The sequence below is a fragment of the Heptranchias perlo genome, chromosome 19 (assembly GCF_035084215.1).
Source record: "Heptranchias perlo isolate sHepPer1 chromosome 19, sHepPer1.hap1, whole genome shotgun sequence".
NCBI lineage: Eukaryota > Metazoa > Chordata > Chondrichthyes > Hexanchiformes > Hexanchidae > Heptranchias > Heptranchias perlo.
In genome coordinates, this window is record NC_090343.1 from 20,281,140 (window position 1) to 20,302,691 (window position 21,552).

The following is a 21,552-nucleotide window of genomic DNA, read 5'->3' on the forward strand; positions in this document are numbered from 1 at the left end:
CTGCCATTTTGACAATGTCAAACCACACATGCAAAGCATGAGCAGTTTATAAAACAGGTACAATCTAGACACTGAATTACTGCCATCAATGATTTGTTGAGCATTGTTTTATGGTGTATGCATTTTAAATAATGACATTTAGCCTTTTTTTTGTGTGGTATGTCTGGTAGAAGCAATTCCGTGTAGGTTTATGAACATTAAAGAGTACAGTTTTATAGAACCAGAGGCAGGAACTCCTACTATAGGATTATAACACTGCTTTTCAGCAATGGATTAAAACTATGCTACATATATGCATACAATAAAAAGTGCTGTATCTTAAACAGTGATTTCTCAGTACAATTAATCCTCCTATTACAACCCTAATCTAACATCCGATATAAAAAAACATGCTCCTTCATGTCACTGGAGCTGAATTGGAAAATCTGAGCCGATAATTGTAGCAGTGTTGATATGAAAAGGAAACTACAAACTGTCTTCTGGCAAGGAAAGAATTTGCAATTACATAGTACCTCATCATATCTCAAAATGTTCCAAAGTGCTTCACATACAATTACTATTTTTGAAGTACACTGTTATATAGGTAAAAGTGGCAGCCATTTTGTGCACAGCAACGTCTCTCAAACAGCATTAATGACCTGTTGATGTTATTGGTATGTTCAAGGCTGCAACACTTAAGTGTTCCACTGACTTTATAAAGAAATTTTCTAAAGTTTCTCTATTATCCAAACCTGCAGATTGTTCCCCTCCAACACTATATACATTAGTGACTTTACATTTTCTATAATTAAAATACAAGAAATTAAAGTTTATTTTAATTTACCATTAAAATTGGAAGTATGAAAGAGGCCAAAGGGGAGTAAAATTTTTCTGTGCAAATTTAATGCACGACCCAACAACTTGAATATTCAACTGTGTGCATATAATGACTGCCAGATTCAAGCTGCTCCACCTCATCTTCTCCTGCTTCTCTGCCTCCCTTACCTCCCCCACAAGAGACTGCACCTGGCCTGTCCCTTTCGCCAACCCAAACTGTACTGCTCTTCCCACAAGAACTCTTTTGCCTCCACTGTCCCAGGCTCTCGCTATTCCTAGACAGGTGTACAGTTTATCTTTGCCTCCATCCGAGTGTTCTTTGCTGTGCCCATCACTGCACATGCCAGCAGCTCTACCCAACAGTCATTGTACATTAACTGCCTTATTGTCTTTTCCTGGTATTTGACTACCAACCATACTCCTCTCTGCCAAATCTCATCTCCCATGCCTCTTCCACCAGGCCCCCCACACCCCCAAGCACACTCTCCAAAAACCTCTGGTTAGGTTCCTACTTAACATCATCCAACAAAATGGAAAAATGGACTGGAGGACATATTGGATTAACTGAAAACTGCTTCACCAATGGCAACACCTTGCATCACATTGTAGCTACAGCGCCCCTTCCCACCAACTGCTCCCAAGGCATTGTGGCAGTCATCTCCGGATTGCAGCTTGGAAATTCCCCCACTACTCTGATGCCTTCATTACCTTGATCCTCTCCCCCTCTACCACACTTCTCTCTCAAGACCCAGTCTACAGTTCCCTCAGTACCTGACTCACAGAAATCTCCTCCATCTTGTCTGCAATGAGCAACCGACTTATCGTTGGTGATTTAAAACTCTGCTTTAACTGTTCTGTCACCAACTTCAGCTTTTGTGCCCTCAACTTCACTCTTCACCCATCCACACAGGCATCCCATCAACTTCAACATTACACTTGGCATCAGGATCTCAAGGCCCACCACTGAAACTTAGTTTCCTTTCTCCTGTGTGGTCCCCTGCTCACCCCACTACCTCCTTCCCCATATATTTTTTTTTTTGGGGGGGGGGGGGGGTGGAAAAAGAGAAACTACTGTGCCTCTCCCATCTCCCTCATATGTACCCCCTCAAACGCAAACTAACACTGGCCTCCTATTCACAGCGACGCTGACATCAGGCTCAGTCCAAAGCTTTGGAATCTTGGCATCCTGCTTAGTTTCTTCTTCACCAAATCTAATTATCAAGACCACTTTCTTTCATCTGTAAAATTCACCTTCGCCTGAAACCCTAATTCATGCCTTTATTATGTCAAGGCTTAATTGCTCCAACAAATTCCTTGACACCTGCCCCCAACCCGCCGTTACAAATCAGTAGTGGTTTTGGATGCCACGGCCAGTGTTCTCACCTCCAATAAGTCCTGCACTCCCTTTGGATGTTGCCAAACTCCATTGACTTCCCGTGCCTCAATGATTCAATGTCAAGATCCTCTTTCTTAACTTCAAATCCCTACATGATCTTGTTCCACTTCAATAATCTCCTCCAGCAGCATATCCACATGCACACTTCTCTTTCACTTCAATATCAGAGTACTTGTGGTCCATCAGTCTCGCCACTCCATCACCTGCATCCAATCCTTCAGAGACTATACCTGGCCCTCAAACACCTCCACAAGACCATTTCCTTCCATACCTTAAGAAGCCCCTTCCAACTTTATGTTCGTTTCTCACCCCCAATCTTTCTTCTCTCCCTCCCTCCCCTCCCTCCCCTCCCCCCCCACCCGCCCACTCATGCTCAGGTCAATTGCTGTACTTTGCTCTATAAAGCACTTAGATGTCTTTCTGCATTTTTGCATGTTTTAGCAATGTAAGTCGTTGTGATAGTAATGGAGCATATTGATTCTGAACCAACAACTTTCAACTAGTGTTGGTCCTGCATAACCAAAGCTGAACCAGGAAAGGGATAAAGGAGGATGTGATTAAAGTTGGGGCCAATCGTTGTCTTACCCATTTCTTTCCAAATTGAAGGTATTATATGTTGATTTAAATCAGTTTATTGTCTAACTAAAGCTGTACTACCACAAAATTCAAATCGAATTATAGAAGGAGAATTGAATTATAGAATGAGAAAGGCAACTCCCTGCACCAACTTTTATAGTCCTGGATTCAAAATTCAACCCTTTGTCTGCTACACACAGATTATCATGCATTCAAAATATTTTCAGATGATCAAAATACTGCAGTCATATTTTTATGAACAGTTAATAAAGCTACAGTTAATAAATTGCATGAAAATATTCTGATTCCAGCCCCATCCACTATCAAGACATTTTGATTCTGTCCAAAAAAAGCAGATGCAATTTGTGTATTTTCACTACCAGCCTCTAGTTGCGGCACTGGCAGGAACACAGTGAGCAGTGGAGGTCATTGGATGAGTAGACAAAATGTACAGTATATTACTAAAATCAACTTCTACAGAACAAAATAAATTAAAATGTCACCAGAAATCCAAAGGCCACTTTTTGCATTTTAATTTTTATGATGGAAATAGAAAATGTTGCAGAGCAACTTTAGAACACTAGAGCTTCAACTTATTTGCAAGTGGGGCTGTTAACAGTGCACGGACAGCAAATCACTCGAGTTGCCTGAAGATATGAAGGCCACATTTACACTTTGTTCAGGGATCTGTAGTTTGTGTTTGAACTGCCAGTGTGAAGGGAGCTCAGATCGCTGTCATGGTGAAGTTGTTGTGTAACTGCATCCCTAATAGTAAAGTTGGGGGGGTAAATGCATTACCAAAATTCTGAATGTACAAAACAGACAGATAAAAACCAAAAGATTCATCAAGCATATCTCTTCCCTACGACCTAAGTGTGCCATCAACTACCCCACCAAGTCATGCAATCGCCTGGGAAAAGGCGGGGGGGGAGGGGGGGGGGGGGGGGGGGAGGAATTTTTTTTTAAAAATCAAGTAAACTCCAAGACACCATAGTAGCTGATATCACTAGTCCCAGTCCCACCTACCTTTGATAACACAAGAAGTCTTCTACTTCCTGGTACCTAACCTAACTAAGCTTTTCTAACTTGTACTGATGCCCCATTGGCCTCCCCTGCCTATCAAGCTCAAATAACCTAGCCACTTAGGCAGAATCTAATCCCTCCATTATTTTGAAGACGTTAATTATATCCCCTCAAAGTCTACACTTTTCCCAGGACAAAAACACCCTAAGCCCATCTCGATAACAAATACTTCAACCAACCTGCCCTCCTCTGGTTCTTTCCTGGGCCTCTATATCCCCTGCCGTGAGGAACCCAAAACTGGATACACTATTCTAGTTGTGGCTGAACCAAGATCTTGTACAAGGTAATAACTGTATCTTTGTTTTTATATTCAATTGTCCTGGTACACACCTCAATACCCTATTCATTTTGTAGCAGCCTCATGCACCAGTCATGGACCGTCAATATTTCATGAACTATAACCACTAGGTCTTTTCCACTCAGCTGCTTTGAATAGGTAACCCTGCCTGGTGTTTACATGCCTGTAGTACATAAAATTAATTTTCCTGCACAATAACAATTACCAGTTGGTGCAATAACAATTCATCACACTTCATAGAATTCCATTAATAACCCACACTAAGAAATTTCAGAATCATGAGCGAGAAGCTATAATGTAGACTCATTTTAATTTTAAACCAGATTGCACAGTGTTAGACAAAAATCTTTTAAAAATTCCTCTTGAAGAATATATTTCAACAAAGAGCTCCTTAACTAAAATGCACAGCCTGCACCATGATTTCCAAAGTTTATACGCCACTGACAACTTGCACTTACATAGTGCCTCCAAACATGAACATCCCAAAATGCTTCGTAGAAGCGAAAATAGGATGCAGAAAGGAAAAAAAATTAGGGAATGGTCAAAAAGCTCGATTTTGAGGAGCAAAGGCTCCTAGCAGAAGCCAAGCACATGTAGGGAAAAAAACATATCTCCACAGGCTGCCAAATGGCAGTTTACAGAGTTCTGCTGAGACAGGCCTCCACTCGTCCATTTAATTGAGGAGCAATGCGTCTTCCAAGAAGAAAGCCCAAGAAAAGAAGCAATTTCTTTCCTCCCTCCCCAACCAAAACAAAATACATCTGGTTTCCAAGCGTGTGTTGAAACAAAAATAACCTTTTGAGGACGTAAGTGACATAAACTGGTCTTGTTCTTTGCATTTTAGAGAGAAGTCTGAAAATGGCATGCTACCTGTCTTGTCTGTTTATAGAGGGTCTCTCAAATAGGGTCACTGTAGGTAATACAAAACAGTATTCTGGTACTGATATAGAAATGACTGAATTAAAATTCATGCAAAGAGCTGTGGTAACATGAAAGCAATTGACAGGAATACACAATAGCAGCAACATCCATGCATTTCTACTGATGGGTTCACCTAAGGCAAATAGATCAACACAGTTGTGAATCTAGGAATAGAGACAGCGGATTAGAAACTCACCCCTTTTCTGGGGCAAAATAAAAAAAGTGAAGAAAAAGGAAGGGAAAATACAGAATACAAAAAATGGGTAGGGAAACAAAACAGTTTACTGCATTGTATTTTTTAAATTAACAATGGCAGGCAGTGGCCTATTGAAACAGAGCAATATTACATTACATAACCCATAAGCCCAATGTTGCCCATCATGAATAAAAATACTTCTTTCACCAGTTTCTTTCTTGTTGGGGGTGGGAAATATTGAAAAAAGTACAGATTCAGCGATTCAATGTGAAGTAATCACAATTTTACATAGCTCGTTGTTCAGTGCACTGCACACAGACAGACACAAAGTAGCTCAAACACTACAAGTGGACTGTTCATCAGATTAGCAAGCAAAGAAAGCAAGGAATTAAAAGGAGTACAAGGCATTACACATATATGACCCATAATTCAATTGTCACTATGAACTGCTTTTGTCCAGCTGGTCTTAAATCCTTCAGGCAAATTTTTTGCCAAGTTAAATTTAATATCAAGACTGAGTGTTTTTTTAGGGTGCAGGTACATTACAGTTGTAGGTTTGGTATGAAGCAGTTTCAATTCATACAGATGCTGCAATTACGATGCATACACAGCCCAAAACTATCAGGAATCAACCTGACACCAGAACAAGATGAAGTGACACTCCCTAAAGGAGGGAGCCTCACTCCGCTTCAGAGTTAGCTTTCACAGCTAGCTTTCACAGCTGATCTACATTCCAAGTTTAGTGTCGGAGTGAAATGGTTTCGGCTTCACACCAACGCTAAACTGGGAATATAAACGCACCAAGTGAGGAACACCAAATTGCAACACAAAGAAATGTGAAAATCAACACCAAGTTTTCTTCTTTTTAGTTCCCATTCAGGAGGAAGTAGTTGCTGAGAGATTAAAAGCAGTGTGCACTCAGTCATGACTACTAAAACCTCTTGTGAAACACAAGAAAATGTCTGGTTGAAGTATGTGCTTAGTGATTCGATCTAAATGGGTACCAAATCTGTCTGTATTTGCACCAGATGAAGTTTACAAGTTTTAAATCTATTCAATAGAACTACAGATTAACTAATACTTTGTAATGCCCTACTTTCCTAGATTTGCAAAATAACTACTATAAACTTCTAAAATATTTATTTCATGCTATTAATTCACCAATTTCTTTCACCCTGCTGAACAGATATCACCATCAACAAAATAAAAAGGGCTTGCATTTTCAGGGTTAATTCCAAACTAAGTATAGAAGGTTATTAAGTAAATTTATGCCCAGCTGCTCAGTAAGATTTTTTTTTTAAAATGGTAAAAGCATGCAATATTGTGTGTATTCCAGGACCAATAAATCTAATGTTTAGACCAAGCAAAGATGCCCACAATGAACTGAATGCATCTAGATACACGTACTGTGTACAATGAAATGCCACCAAAGTTTCTTACAGAATAAGGGGGAGTATTTGCTTTTGTGAGGGTGTCAGTCAGTACAAAAAGCTGGCGTGATAATGGAATGCATTAAACTGCACCAGGAATGTGATGATTTAAAGAATCACTATTATTAGGTACAGAAAGCTGCAATTGCTACAAGGCCATTCATGATCATCTGCTACCAAAGCATTCATATCAGTGCAAAGAATTACAAATTACCTTCATGTTCTGTACAAAATTATTTTACTCTTATTTTGACAGTTGTCCACATATTGTGTTTATCGGTATATATTTTGGCTTAATCAGTGCTTACCTTCTACAGCCATTACATCAGGAAACAGGGACATGAAAAAAGAAAAAAAACAATTAGTTTCAAATGCAATATATATATTCCCTGGAAAAAAACTATAGAAAAACAGCAATACTAATGTAATGATGTTTTATTGACTATAAAAAGTGAATAGCTAAATTGGAATCTATTGGCAAAAGGCATAAAAACCTCTGGTGAGTTAAGAAGTTCATGATTAATCATTTAAAATTATTTTTCTTACATTAATCACAATTTTAACATTTTTATTCTATTCCTATAGATTTAAATTATTTGCAATAAGATATCAAACAAGAAATGGTCAGGAAGATACTGAGCTCAGCAGTACAAGAGGTTCATAGAAAAATCACATTTAGGAATTAAAACTCTTTCTTTGTTAACGGTTAGGATGAATTTGCAGAACATGAAACTTAAATCACTAGCAACACACATTAACCATAAAGAAGATCACTGATTTGTGATTTTCACACAAAAAAAAACATACAATGCAATACTCAAAACCACAGTAAGGAGCTCCAGAATCCCATGTAATAAAACAGAATTGGACTTCTTCACCATAAACCAAGGGCCTTGGGCACAAGTAATTTCCATTTAACTTGCTTGTCTACACAACAAACGTCACTGCACTTCAGTAACTAATCATGCATGAACCATTTTTAGACATTTGAGGGGCATGTTTAGGCATATTTCTTGTTTCCTATCAAGGTACAAATGAAGCACAATTGTCTGCCAAAATGGAAGTGAGCTAGGCTGTTATTGCCCACACACACGGGACATCAGAATATAATTGGCCACCCAAGTGAGGCACAAGGGAGAAATAGGACACAAGGCTGGAAACTAAAACTGTGTGTTTTGATTACATCCTTAGGAACAAAATCCAAGATTGGAGAAAAAAAAATGAAGCCTTTTTTCTTTTTTCCAACTGAATAAGCAAGTCTTTTAACAGCCACTAAAAATCAATAGGAGTAGACAACCCAGCAGCTCCAGTTACAGAGAATGCTGAACTCCCATTCCAATAGCTGGGGTTCAAATTTCAACCAAGACTGACATTTGAGCTAAGCCAAGGATATGTTTTTACTCGTTATTGATCTAGTTACAGATCTGGTCACTGGATGCAGCTTCAGGCTTGACCTCTCCAACACCCTCCTTGCCAGTTTCCCAAACTTTACCTTACATAAACTCCAAATCATCCAAAACTCTGGCCATGTGGATCCTGTCCCACACTAAGTCCAGCTCACCCATTATCCTTGTCCTCATCAACGTCCAGAGTGAGTGTCCATCCAATGCACTGAATTTGAAATTCTCATTTACAAATCTCTCAACGGCCTTGTTCCACTGTACCTCCGCAACTTCCAAAAGCCCTACGTTACAGTCTTCCAACTCTAGTCTCCTCCACTTCCTTTGCCCCACTAGCGGTGCAACAGCCTTCAGCCTTTTTGGCTGTACTCTCTAGAACCCTCTAATTTTTTCTGTCTTGATGTCTTTCTCTCCTCCCCCTTTCAGAAGTCTACTTGAAATCCATCTTTTTAAACATACTTACGACCAACATTTCTATTACTGCTTTGATAACACACCTTGGGATATTTACAAATCCCAGTTATTTTAGCTACTATTTCAATGGAGGAAATGAGAAAAACATACGGGACATCAGGGTGATTTAAGATATGGTGCCGACTGACTAGCAAGAGCATATAAGGAAAACAAGAAATTTTAAAAGTAAAATTTCTGGGATTCATCTATAAATTAAAACAATCATCCTCAAAAGATTTCCATTAATTATTGTAGACTGCATAGGGAGAATAGCTTAAACAATGGTACTCTTTCCTGCTTCCCAATTTCACTTTTATATAAAAAAACTCCACATTCTCCTCGTGAAACCATTCGCCACAACTGACCTCATTTCTTTGAGTCCTTCAGTCTCTATAACGTGTAGAATCTGTTTGGGGGTCATTGGAGCATCAGAGTAATTTTCCAACACCTGTGGACAGATATGTACTGAAATCCAAGTCAACCATTACCTGACAGCACAAAAAGGTTGAAAAGAAAAGATCATGTGCAGCAATATATGATGCAGGTTCTTTAATCCATAGGATTTCCAAAGCAATTATATAGTCAGTTCTTAGACTATGGTCACATTATTGCTTGTTAAAATATTGTCTATGGGAAGAACATTTGTAAATTTATATTTTCTGAAAGCTGAAGACAGAAGTGAAATTTACCTCAGTAGCCAGATGATTCATAGTACATCAAAATGCACTGTGCACTAAAATCATCTCTTTAGTCATAATTATATACTTAAAACAAAGCCAGCTTTTTAAATTTAAAACAGGTTTCCCCCCCAGAGATAATAAAGCTTAGTTTATCACCTGTCTTTTGATCTGTGATAAAAATGCACCAGCAGAGATATAGAGTTACGTTTTCTTTTCTTCCCTCATAATAGTAACTCATACAGAATATAGTCTCTGGTAGAACAGGTAGTGGCAATGATCTGGTACTTTGCCAAAATAACCATTTTTCAACTGTTAGCCAAGGCAGTGAGTGGTGCTCGGCTATTTTTCAAGGGAGCCTCACAACCTAGCGTAATCCTGCCCTATCATTTGTGAAATTTGCAGCTGTGGTCACAGGATCGCAATCAGGGAACCTTGGCCAACTTTTTGATATATATTAATGACCTGAGCTTGGGTAGAGGGTGTAATTTCAAAGTTTGCAGATGACACAAAACTCAAATGTAGTAAACAATGTGGAGGATAGTAACAAACTTCAGGAGGACATCGACAAGCTGGTGAAATGGGTAGACACATGGTAGATGAAATTTAATGCAGAGAAGTGTGAAGTGATACATTTTGGTAGGAGGAATGAGGAGAGGCAATATGAACTAAATGGTACAATTTTAAAGGAAGTGCAGGAACAAAGAGACCTAGGGATGTGTGTACATAAATCTTTGAAGGTGGCAGCACAAGTTGAGAAGGCTGTTAAAAAAGCATATGGTATCCTGGGCTTTATCAAAAGAGGCATAGAGTACAAAAGCAAGGAAATTATGCTAAACCTTTATAAAACACTAATTAGGCCTGAGCTGGAGTATTGTATTCAGTTCTGGGCACCACACGTTAGGAAGGATATCAAGGCCTTAGAGAGGGTGCAGAAGAGATTTATTAGAATGGTGTCAGGGATGAGTGACTTCAGTTATGTGGAGAGATAGGAGAAGCTGGGGCTGTTCTCCTTAGAACAGAGAAGGTTATGGGGAGATTTGATAAAGGTATTCAAAATCATTATCTGTTTTGAAAAGAGTAAATAAGGAGAAACTCTTTCTAGTGGCAGAAGGGTCAGTAACCAGAGGACACAGATTTAAGGTAATCAGCAGAGCCAGAGGCGACAGGAGGAAACATTTTTTTTAAATACAGCGAGTTATAATGATCTGGAATACACTACCTGAAAGAGTGGTGGAAGCAGATTCAATGGTAACTTACAAAAGGGAATTGGATAAATACTTGAAAGGAAAACATTTACAGGGCTATGGGGAAAGAGCAAGGGAATGGGACTAGTTGGATAGTTCTTTCAAAGAGCTGGCCCAGGCAAAATGGGCCGAATGGCCTCCTCCTGTGCTGTACCAACTATGACACCAAGGCTTTCCCCTTCCTAGTCCAGGGATTCTGAAGCCAATTGTAGTTCCTGTAATGCCACCCCAGCTGCATTCATGCATCCCTGCAATACTAAGCTTTATACCTGGGAGCTTCCTAGTCAGTATGGCACAGGACTACACTACATGGTGCAACAACACAGCCATCAAGAATGCCCCATAGGTTTCACTCATAAGTGGAAAGTTAAAACAATGCAACTTCATGTAGCTTCTGGGAATGTTTAAGTATAGATCAAGACTCAAAATAACCCAAGTTTAGGAGAAAGATAATTCAAAAATTCAGATCAGAACTTTCCAAAAGCAGAGACATTCATTACTACAGCTTTAGCGTGTCGACTTCCAAAACATTAGCAGATTTGCTATTCTAAGACTTCATCTGAACTTAAGATAAATACTCCACACCAAAATGTTTAGCAATTTGCCATTATATTGCACCAAAACCCAACTGTGTTACAGAAAACAACAACATTAAATGACACTGGGTCTAACAATTCACAAGTGCTATAAATCATTCCAACAGCAGTAATATTGAACAAATTTGATTAAATCCTATGTGCATATGTTTAGCCTGGCTGATGTACATCTCGATCACAGTGACTGAAGACATGCAGAACAAATATGTGGGGACAGAACTTAACTGATTGTCAGTTCTCTTTATGAAGCAGTCAATATTATTGGTTAAGACATCTGGATGTTAGCAGGAAAATTGTCAGGAAAGAATTAAGGATTTGATAGTTCTTGGCATGGTTATGGAAATTGTAAAGTTACTCAGGCAGAATCTTGTGGGATTCACACACTATTGTTCATGCCCCCATTTTTGTAATACAAGTGCTGTATAACCAATATTTGGGTTCTGAAAAAAAGTCTCCATTTAATTGTTAACCTATCTTTTCTACTTCAGATGCTGATGGACCTGCTATAGACATCCAGCATTTTCTCTCATTTTTCCCCACAAGAAATACAAAGATGTTCACTGCATCTTGAAGCAGCACATAAACTGTACATTATTTCAGAATGTACACTTCCATCTGTGCTACAAGATGCTCTACTGGAAAATATCCAGTCCCAAGCATACCACAACTTAAATAACCCTAACTAGATACTGTCATAAGTAGCATTTAATGGAAAGTACAGAGTGTTAGTGATGAGAGTTGTGCTGTCAGGGGAGGCCCCAAACGTGAGTGAGGTGCTTCCCCCCAGGAATAGGGGAAAAATATATTTATACACACTTCACCCACTTGGTTGAATGAGACAGAGACAATATGCAGCACAAAACATGCACAGTAAGGCAAGGATTAAATTGAATGGATCTGTTAAGAATCCAATCTTAAAACAGGCTGGAAGGGTTAATTATCTTTCCTTGTTTGCAATCTTTTTGGTTATACAGCTGAACAGTCTACATTTTATCATTGTAATGAAGTATCAGCCAGTATTTCAGTATGCCTCCCACTGCAAATTTAACCCAACTTAGTGCTGAGAGAAATGCAGTTGCATTTGTCCAGCAGGGCTGAAAATTAAAATTCTCAGGGTGTAGCTTAAGCAAATACATTAAACACGTTTATATTTGCTTCGCCTTGCTTGAAACAAGCATCACTTTTTCTTCTTTCAAAATACAATGTTAGAAAAATTTGATCTTTTTCTATAAAAAAGGAAAAAAACATTTCAGCTCACAAAGGATTTCAGCATCAAATGCTGCTAACAGGACAGTCAGTCTGCAGTGGTGCATGTGGATCAGGGAATCTCCATTAATCTGTATATTGATCACTCAAAACATGCCTGACCTATGAGTCATTGCCAAAAGAAAACTAATCTTAACATTTCTCTACATTTTCTGCTTTTGGGAGCTGCACTGTTGGTTGTTAATTACAAAATATACCTAAATAAATCAGAAAATACTGTTTAAAAGCTCACAAACTGCCAGCTTGTTTGAAAAAAGAAGTCTTTTGGGAAGGAAGAAAAGTCAGGAACAGGGTACTGAAGTATTTATAGTATTCTAGACCATTTCAATAAGGGAAATTCATTACTTGAGTGCAAACAAATTTCAAAATTTTATATGGTTCTGGTTACATTAATAATGTAAAATAAAAAGCCCAGATTTGTAGTTTCAGACTTAAAAAACAAAAACTTAAGACATTTAATAAAAATTTGTTCAATCTAGCCAAGGTTAATACCCATGTATGCAACTTGGTAAGATGCTAGTCTACAGCAAATTTTCAATCACTTATCACTAGAAGATTTTCCCTGGCACTGTTAGCTGTAAGTCAGAGGATATACTATTTTAGAAGGACAGGAGAAAAATACCATGTAATGCATAATTTATTATTCAAATTCTAAAATGCAGCTTGTTGTCTTTTAGGCCACAAGGTGCAATTCCTACACCTTCCTAAGTTAATTTGAAGCTAATTCTTCTTCTGTGACTCCTTAGTACAATTAGAGGTCAGACCAGATTTTAAAAAAAAGTATGACAGAAATCTGCACGACTGACAACTGAAATATGACAGGACATTTTTCAAAATGCAATATATCCCAGATTTCCTATTGTGTTGCTCATGACAAATTGAATGAAACACTTTTGTAATTTTCCTGCAAGAAAAATATAGGTTACTATATTTGAGGAGCTGTTTATAGCAAGTTACATATGATAAAGTAAACTTTAAACAATTATAAATTTTAGTGTGGAATCTTCATATTTTGCAAAGTAATCTAAATGTAATTGATTTTCTTATCTTTACACAGAATTCAAAAACAATAATTTCTCAAATACACAAACAGCAACGTCTGCAAGAATTATGCCATTATTCAAGTTTGGAGGGAGGTTCTACATAAATGTCCCGAATTTAAAAAGTGCTATCAAAAAATTCTGTTTAAATATTTAAAGTATCTTTGCTAAAGAAAAGATGTAAATAAGAACACAAGGAATTAAAGATTTATATTTCTTGGTCTTCTCTATAAAAAGCCACATCCCAAATAGATGGACAGTAAATGTTTACAGAGATTTATTCATCTACCTGCAGTGGATGATGAGAATATTGTTCCCTGGAAAATAATCAAATTACTTAACTTTACTGTCTTGGAGATCTTATAAACTTTTCCCAATTTTTTCTTTGGAGATGTGCACCAACCACTCTTCTCCCTCACCTTTTTATAACAGCAAAGCTCTGACATGTAAGCAAAAAAACACACTTTTCTTTGTATGTGTATTAATAAACTCAAGATTAAATCATAGGTACAGTGTTAAGACAGGGGAAAGTACATTTTAGATTGCCATTTCAGAATATATATTACTCAGCAGTGAATTTACACTACTGAGTCTTAGTTATGAAAATGATCAAAACTAAACATTCGACTAGTTAAAGACTATTCATCCATTGCCTGTTTCAAAATTCCCAAGTGAAATCAGTTATACTATAAAAGCACCCTACTCCCAGACAAAAAGCATTAACGCTAAGCTGACAAATCCAGATCTAGGTGAGCACCTATGGCTGGTCTCACAGCATAAGTGCCGAATTTAAAACACAGTAGGATTATGTAAAACCATACCCACATGCTTTCTATTGCAACATTATTCAAACTCCCCTAACTAATAAACATTATAGCTGAATGACCAGTGCAATAAAGAATAATTGTAAATTATATTGGTCAGATACAAAAGCAATACATTGCTTCAAACATAAACACAGCTCAAGAATGATGGAATCTGCCAGAAAAGGTCATGAAAATATTAAAAAATGCTCAATGGATAAACAAAATCTGTACATTATCTGATCTCCCATGACACTGTTCAAGGAGAGGGGGAGAATGTGGTGTTTTATAATATAGGTGTTACCAACAAAGTGCAACATTTACAAATCTTAACTGTACCATCAATGGAGGCAGCAAGTGGGAGTTGGACACTTCAAAAATCATAGAATAATACATCACAGGAGGTCATTTGGCCCATCATGCCTGTGCCAGCTCTTTGCAAGAGCTATCCAATTAGTCACACACCCCTACTCATTCCACATAGCCCAGCACATTTTTTCCCCTTCAAGTATTTATCGAATTCCCTTTTGAAAGTTGCTACTGAATCTGCTTCCACTACCCTTTCAGGTCGTAACTCACTGTGTACTTTTTTTTCCCCCCTCATGTCACCCCTGGTTCTTTTGCCAATTACCTTAAATCTGTGTCCTCTGGTTACCGACCTTTCTGCCACTGGAAACAGTTTCTCCTTTAATACCTCCATCAAATCTCCTAACGTTCGCTGATCTAAGGAGAACAACCCCAGCTTCTACACCCACTCTAAGGCCTTGACATCCTTCCTAAAGTGTGGTGCCCAGAATTGGACACAATACTCCAGCTGGAGCCTAACCAGTGTTTTATAAAAGGTTTAGCATAACTTCCTTGCTTTTATACACTATGCCTCAATTTTAAAGCCAAAAATCAGATTTTTTTTTTAAAAACAGCCTTCTCAACTTGTCTTGCCACCTTCAAATATGTGTACAATACAGTCCCAGGTCTCTGTTCCTGCACTCCCTTTAAAATTGTACCATTTTGTTTATATTGGCTCTCTTCATTCTACCTACCAAAACGTCACACTTCTGTGTTAAATTTCATCTGCCATGTGTCTGCCTATTTCACCAATCTGTCTATGTCCTCCTGAAGTCGATTACTATCCTCCTCACTGTTCATTACATTTTCAAGTTTCATGTCATCTGCAAACTTTGAAATTATGCCTGGTCATTAATATATATCAAGAGTAGCAGTGGTCCAAATACCGATCCCTGAGGAACACCACTGTATACTTCCCTCCAGTCTAAAAACCAACCGTTCACCAATACTCTCTGCTTTCAGTCCCTTAGCCAATTTTGCATCCATGCTGCCACTGCCCCTTTAACCCCATGGGCTTCAAATTTTGCTAACAAGTCTATTATATGGTACTTTATCAAGTGCCTTTTGAAAGTCCATACATACAACATCAACCGCACTACCCTCATCAACCCTCTCTGTTACATCAAAAAACTCAATCAAGTTAGTCAAACAAGATTTACCTTTAACAAATCCGTGCTGGCTTTCATTTGTTAACCCAAACACCAATTAATTCTGTCCCAGATTATCGTCTGTAAAAGGGAGAATTCAGCTAGCTTCTAACATGACTTCTGCCACACACAAGACTTCTTACATCATCACCACAGATCTGCGAGCAAGTCATTTTGCTGCCCTCTCAAACGACGTTTACTTTGGAACTTCTGTAGTTTAGATCACGTTTACATTGCTAAAATCAGCTTCCTTATGCCAACAGCAGAACTGTGTATCACAAAAATGTCTCTCTCCGATTCTGCACAATGGAGCTGGTTTTAGCATATTAAAACACAGGAAGCCAGCACATAGACATAATTCTCCCTTGATCCAAACGAAAGAAGTACCAATTGCAAAGGTGAATGCTACAGGAGGTAGGAAGAGGGAAAAAAAAAAACAGGCCTACAATCAATTATTTTAGTTGCTATGGCTTCACTTTAAGCTGCAGTTTCAGTTGCGCACCAACATGAGCCTAGCGGTGTAACCCAGTATTAGGTCCCAATCAGACAATGGAGCAAACTAAAACCAAGCAATGTAAAAGTACCCTCCAAGAGAACATTTCATACAGCTTAGGTTCCACACCTGGTAGAGTGCAACACCAGTCTGGTTTGAAATCTGGTTTAGAAGTGCTCAAAAGGACTTCCAGGGCTCTTTATAAAAGCTAAGTGTGAGAATGCAAACACTGTCATTTGCTCTCTCTGAACAGGCAAATGTGAGTTGCAGTTGGGAACAGCCCATAGTATAATTCTAGCCTTTCTGGCTGCACTTCACAGCTAGAGGTGCAGTGTAATTGCAGTCTTAGGAGAAATTACTACTGAAAGCAATTATTTTCAAGGTTTTTTTTGATGTTATGAAAAGAGAATAGTTAGGTGCCAATTTTCATTAATTTTCCTGATAAAAGATGAGATAGAAAAAAAAAATCATAGAATGTAGCTTCAGGTAATCCCTTAAAAAGTGTATAAATTCTGATTTCATATTAATGTAAAAATGGAAGCAGGAGTGCTGTGCAATTCTCAGACAAAATTTGTTTCATACAATTAATACAGCACTAGGATGTTTGGTGCACATTACTGCGGAGTCTGGAATTCAGCACAAGTGCCGCTCACCTTATTTGAGGCCCTTGTCATTTATAACAAATACCATACGAGTAATGTTGATACATGCAACAGTCACAGGACACACAGAATAGTAATATTTATCAGCTCTAGGTTGCATTGTATAACTAGTCCCATCAAAAACATCAGCTAAAGAGACAAATTCTTAAACCTACTTATGTTAGTCAGCAAAAACAGTAATACAATTATTAAAACAGAAAATGGATTGAATGGGAAAGTCTTCAGCAAACCAGGATGCGATTTAAAAACTTTTTTTTTTTTTTTTTTTAAGTACTGCAGTCTAGTTTCACAGATCATAAGAGCAGTAGTCAACTTCTACATTTACTTGAAACACTTCAAAACTGCCATCCTGCTGAAGCTGATTGGGTTCTGGTCAGGCCGTACCTCGACTACTGCATCCAGTTCTGGTCAGGCCGTACCTCGACTACTGCGTCCAGTTCTGGTCAAAATACAAGAGAAACATCCATGCCCTGGGAGTGGCACAGAGAAAGGTCACGAGACCAATCTCTGGGGTCAGAGGGCTGAATTATGAGGTAAAGTTAGAAAAAAAACTTGGACTCCAGCCTTGAAAACAAGCAAATGAAAAGGAGCCTTAGAGTTATTGAAAATACTGAGTGGAATAGAAAAGGTTAATCCAGAGCATTATTTCAAGTTAAATTAGGGCTGTTGGACAAGGGACGATAGGTACAAACTAGCAAAAGGCAAGTTCAGGATAGACATCAGGAAGCATTTCTTCATATAAAATGATTAGTACCTGGAATGATCTTCCAGATAGGGTAGTGGAAGCAAATCTCTGGAATCAGTCAAGTAGTTAGATGCTTTGATTGGAGAGCAGGGAGGGGAAATCACCATTTTTTAAAAAATTATCCGTTCATGGGATGGGGGCGTCGCTGGCAAGGCCAGCATTTATTGCTCATCCTTAATTGTCCTTGGAAGGTGGTGGTGAGCCGCCTTCTTGAACTGCTGCAGTCTGTGTGGTGAAGGTTCTCCCAGGGAGAAGGAAGGGAGTTCCAGGATTTTGACCCAGCGACGATGAAGGAACGGCGATATATTTCAAAGTCGGGACGGCGTGTGACTTGGAGGGGAAAGTGCAGGTGGTGGTGTTCCCATGTGCCTGCTGCTTAGAAGGACTGGCCAAAAAGTCTCCCTCACCTTTAAAGTTAGGTTAAACTGATGTTCAAGTTTAACTAGTTATGACATTTGGATTTGAGGGCAATCAGGAAAACAAAACATAGGACAATAACTTAACAGTAAACAAATAAAAGTGGTCGCATCATATTGATTTTTATAATTAGATGTTTACAGCCGATTACAAAATAATGAAAATATAGCTCAGACTTTTAGTCAGATTTTGAAAGTGTACTGCAATAAATTATATAGTTTCAGACGCAACAGCCAAAACCATTTTTAACGTTGGCAGCAATTTGGAATGATGCCTGAATTTAAGCTTCAACCTAAACAGGCAATGCTGTCAGAAATTTCCAATGTAAATAAATTGCCCATTAATATCTAACCCACTGACATTCCAGCCTACTATGATTTAATAAAATAAATACATTTTGGAAGAGTTTAAATAGTGTTTTTATTATAAACAAAACACTGAAGACTGCATCATTGAACTCTTCTTCAGTGGACTGGATCTGTCACCATGTTGGACACTAGTGCTGCTACTAGTAACAAGTGGTTACCATTTACAGCTTGCTACTCCTGAGGAGCAGGATTTATTAGACAGTGTTTAGCCAATGAACACCCAATCCAGTCTAAAGCAGTCTTTGGCAGCATGTTGAAAGAAAAAGGGAGCCCATTACAAGCATCAGGAAAACTTGACTTTGGGGAGGAGTTGGGTTGTTGACAAGTATGCCTGATGCTCTGTCCTTCTAAGTGCCCTGGAGGAAGGAATAGGAAAACGGACAAACAGAAATGCTTAACAAGGATACAACAGAAAAGCTCCAGCGTGGCTGCTCCCTTCTGGCTTACAAAGTTCAAATATAGAGTTTCAATTAGACAAATGCTTGTTCCCTTTTAGTCTCATGCACAACCTTACGGAGCGTGTGGGATTCTCCATTTGATCACCATACAATTGAAAGGAGGGCAATACAAGCACGATGCTGAAAATAATTTCATTTTTCCCCAAAGACATATTGTGGAATCTTCTCCAGATGCCTCCAAAAACTGTATCAACACATCTGCTTTAAAATTAAACATTTAAAATAGTAACAAACCATCCCGTTATGTGTTACAAGGGTACTCGCTAGATTACAAGTATGGTAGTGATTTTAAGGCAGTAATCTATTAGAAGATTAAATGTAAATATCATGATACTTGGTTGTACTATTAAATAGGGTCCACAGTGGTAGCCAATGTTGACACAACATTGAAAAGCAAGCCCTTAAAATCAATGTTATACAAGGATAATGGAAATATAAAGCTTTAATACAATCACTATTTAAACCCTGAAGATTAAATTACTTTACCGTTTCTATAGAGCATTTTCTAGAAAACACACAGCATTATGGGGTCCCATTATTCCAACAATGGCTTTGTAAGTGTATGCTCACTGTAACTCCAATCCACATCTAATGATTCATATTGAAGATTTAACAACTGTGCTCAATAAAAGTTTATCACCAAAAATATTCAACTAATAAATAGGAAGTTCTATCGCTAACACACAACATACAATTTATCTAAAACTGAGGAAATCTATAAACTCCAAGTTATTCAGATAGGACTGTTTAAAATAAGTGACTGCGTAGATGGTCTGATACAGTACATGAATTTATATTTATAAGCAATGCTGCTGACAAATGTACAATACGCATTAACAGAACACACATAATGTGGTTAGATAAAACATATGCCTCACATTAATCTTAAAATCCCAGAGTGAAATAGACAGGCTTTTATGCTCAACGTCAATGGTACAAATGTAAGTACAACATCGAATGCATTTGAACAAGATTATCCTAACAGTCTGCAATTTCAATCAATTTTAGTTGTACTAGCTGCATACACTTCACAATTAAATGATGGAGGAGAGGAGGAGAATGCAAAGAGTAGCAATGCTTCTTAACCAAACAGAAAGACGATTTTCACAACTTTCAAGCCTGCTGTGACATGGCACCACGACGGAGATAGGTTTCGGACATTACCGAACTAGTTACACTACACAGCGCATAATTCATTTATAAACAGGAACCCTTGCCTGCATAGCTATAATGTTTATAGACTACATAGAGACTACATAGCAGTCTAAGCAAACTGAAAAATGAGTCATTGGCTAAAATAATACATTGCATATTAAATTTCACCACATTATAAGCCACAAAAATAAGGGAAAACAGCTTGATAGCTTTTTTTTTCAAATATAAAGCTTTTGTTGCACAAATAACTGAAACCAAAAAAAAAATGCAGACAAGGACATGGGGAACACACAACATGGATTATTGATGTTCATCATGTAAATGCTACACCATCATGCGCATTAAAATGTTTACATGTATATATTAGTATAAACATACTTAAAACTGCAAACACACACAAATCGCCTCCCCCAAACTTTAACCCGTCTTAAAAAGAGAGAGAGAAAAAAAACATCTTTTCTAAAAAAAAAATATATAAGAATTTGCACGAGTAGGAGGAGAAGGCGCGGGTGCCGCGGTGGCTGACACACATGATAAACATGTGCTGGATGAGCCTTGATTGCTACATTATTATTGTTACAGGAGCCAGCGCGGAGCGCCCGCCCCCCATCGGGTCATGAACCCATTTCAGATTGTTCTGAATGGGGGAATGAAAATCTCAAACGCTCTTAGTTACCATGCGGGCAGCCTCAGCCCACGTGCGGTCCTTCTTCTTCTTCTGCTTGTCTTTCATTTTTTTCCCCCCCCCCCTCTTTCTTTGTTGCTCTTTTTTTTTGCAAAAAAAAAAGATGCAAAAACAGAACGTTCAGAGCGCGCCTCGCGCCACAACGGTCACTCGCTCTTTTAAAAAAAAAACAGGGAAAAAAAAATTAAAGCTGCGGACGAGCGGCGGTTGCAATTAGCGCCTGCAACGGAGCGGACTCTCCTCACTCTGCGGATCCCGGGGCTTCTAGGCTACGCAAACGGCCATAATGAAAACAGGGCCAAAGGGCAACTGACGTCATTAGCCGCAGCAATTGTTGTTTTCTTCTTCACCTATTTATTTTTTGTATCTGATGCCGTGCGAAACATCATGGAATCAAAATATGCAGAGTCCTGGCATCCTTGACGATTTATGTTTTTATACCTGAATCTTAGGGCTCTCACTAACCCCACGGGGGAGGGGAGGGTAGGGGGCGCTTGTTGCAAGAAGGCTGTGTTTTTTTCTCTCTCTCTCTCTCTCTCCTCTCGCTTGACTAAATGATTGTTAAAAAAAGAGCTGGCAGTGCGCTCTGGAGTTTGTAGTTCGTACCGTGTGGGCGCGCCCTTCGCGAATGTGGCCGCTCCCGCAGAGTGGACTACAGCTTCCGTGAGCCACCGGGAGTGCCGCGCATGCGTGTAAGTGCGCGGCTGCTTCAACGAACAGATAGCGCCGCCCCGCGGCAGTGAGTGGCAATGCAGCGGCATGACCGCTTTATACTTGTGGAGCCGGCAATATTTCTTGCTCGCAATATACTGACAAATAAACATGGGAGTTAAGGGCCAGTTGAACGCACAGATCTTGATCTCCTCCCCAAATATTTA

The 21,552-nt window shown here is 38.7% G+C and overlaps 1 protein-coding gene across 1 annotated transcript in view; it reads right to left on the bottom strand.

Annotated features, from left to right (window-relative positions):
- asxl1 (ASXL transcriptional regulator 1) overlaps positions 1 to 20,968 on the bottom strand; it is an 89,860-nt gene extending 68,892 nt beyond the window's left edge. The window contains exons 1-3 of the mRNA XM_068000432.1: positions 20,666 to 20,968; positions 8,935 to 9,017; positions 7,025 to 7,027 (exon numbers count right to left, since the gene is read on the bottom strand). Coding sequence (XP_067856533.1) covers positions 7,025 to 7,027; positions 8,935 to 9,017; positions 20,666 to 20,722 — 143 coding nt within the window. The 5' untranslated portion in view covers positions 20,723 to 20,968. The remainder of the gene's footprint in view (positions 1 to 7,024; positions 7,028 to 8,934; positions 9,018 to 20,665) is intronic.
- Between the last annotated feature and the right edge of the window lie 584 nt (positions 20,969 to 21,552).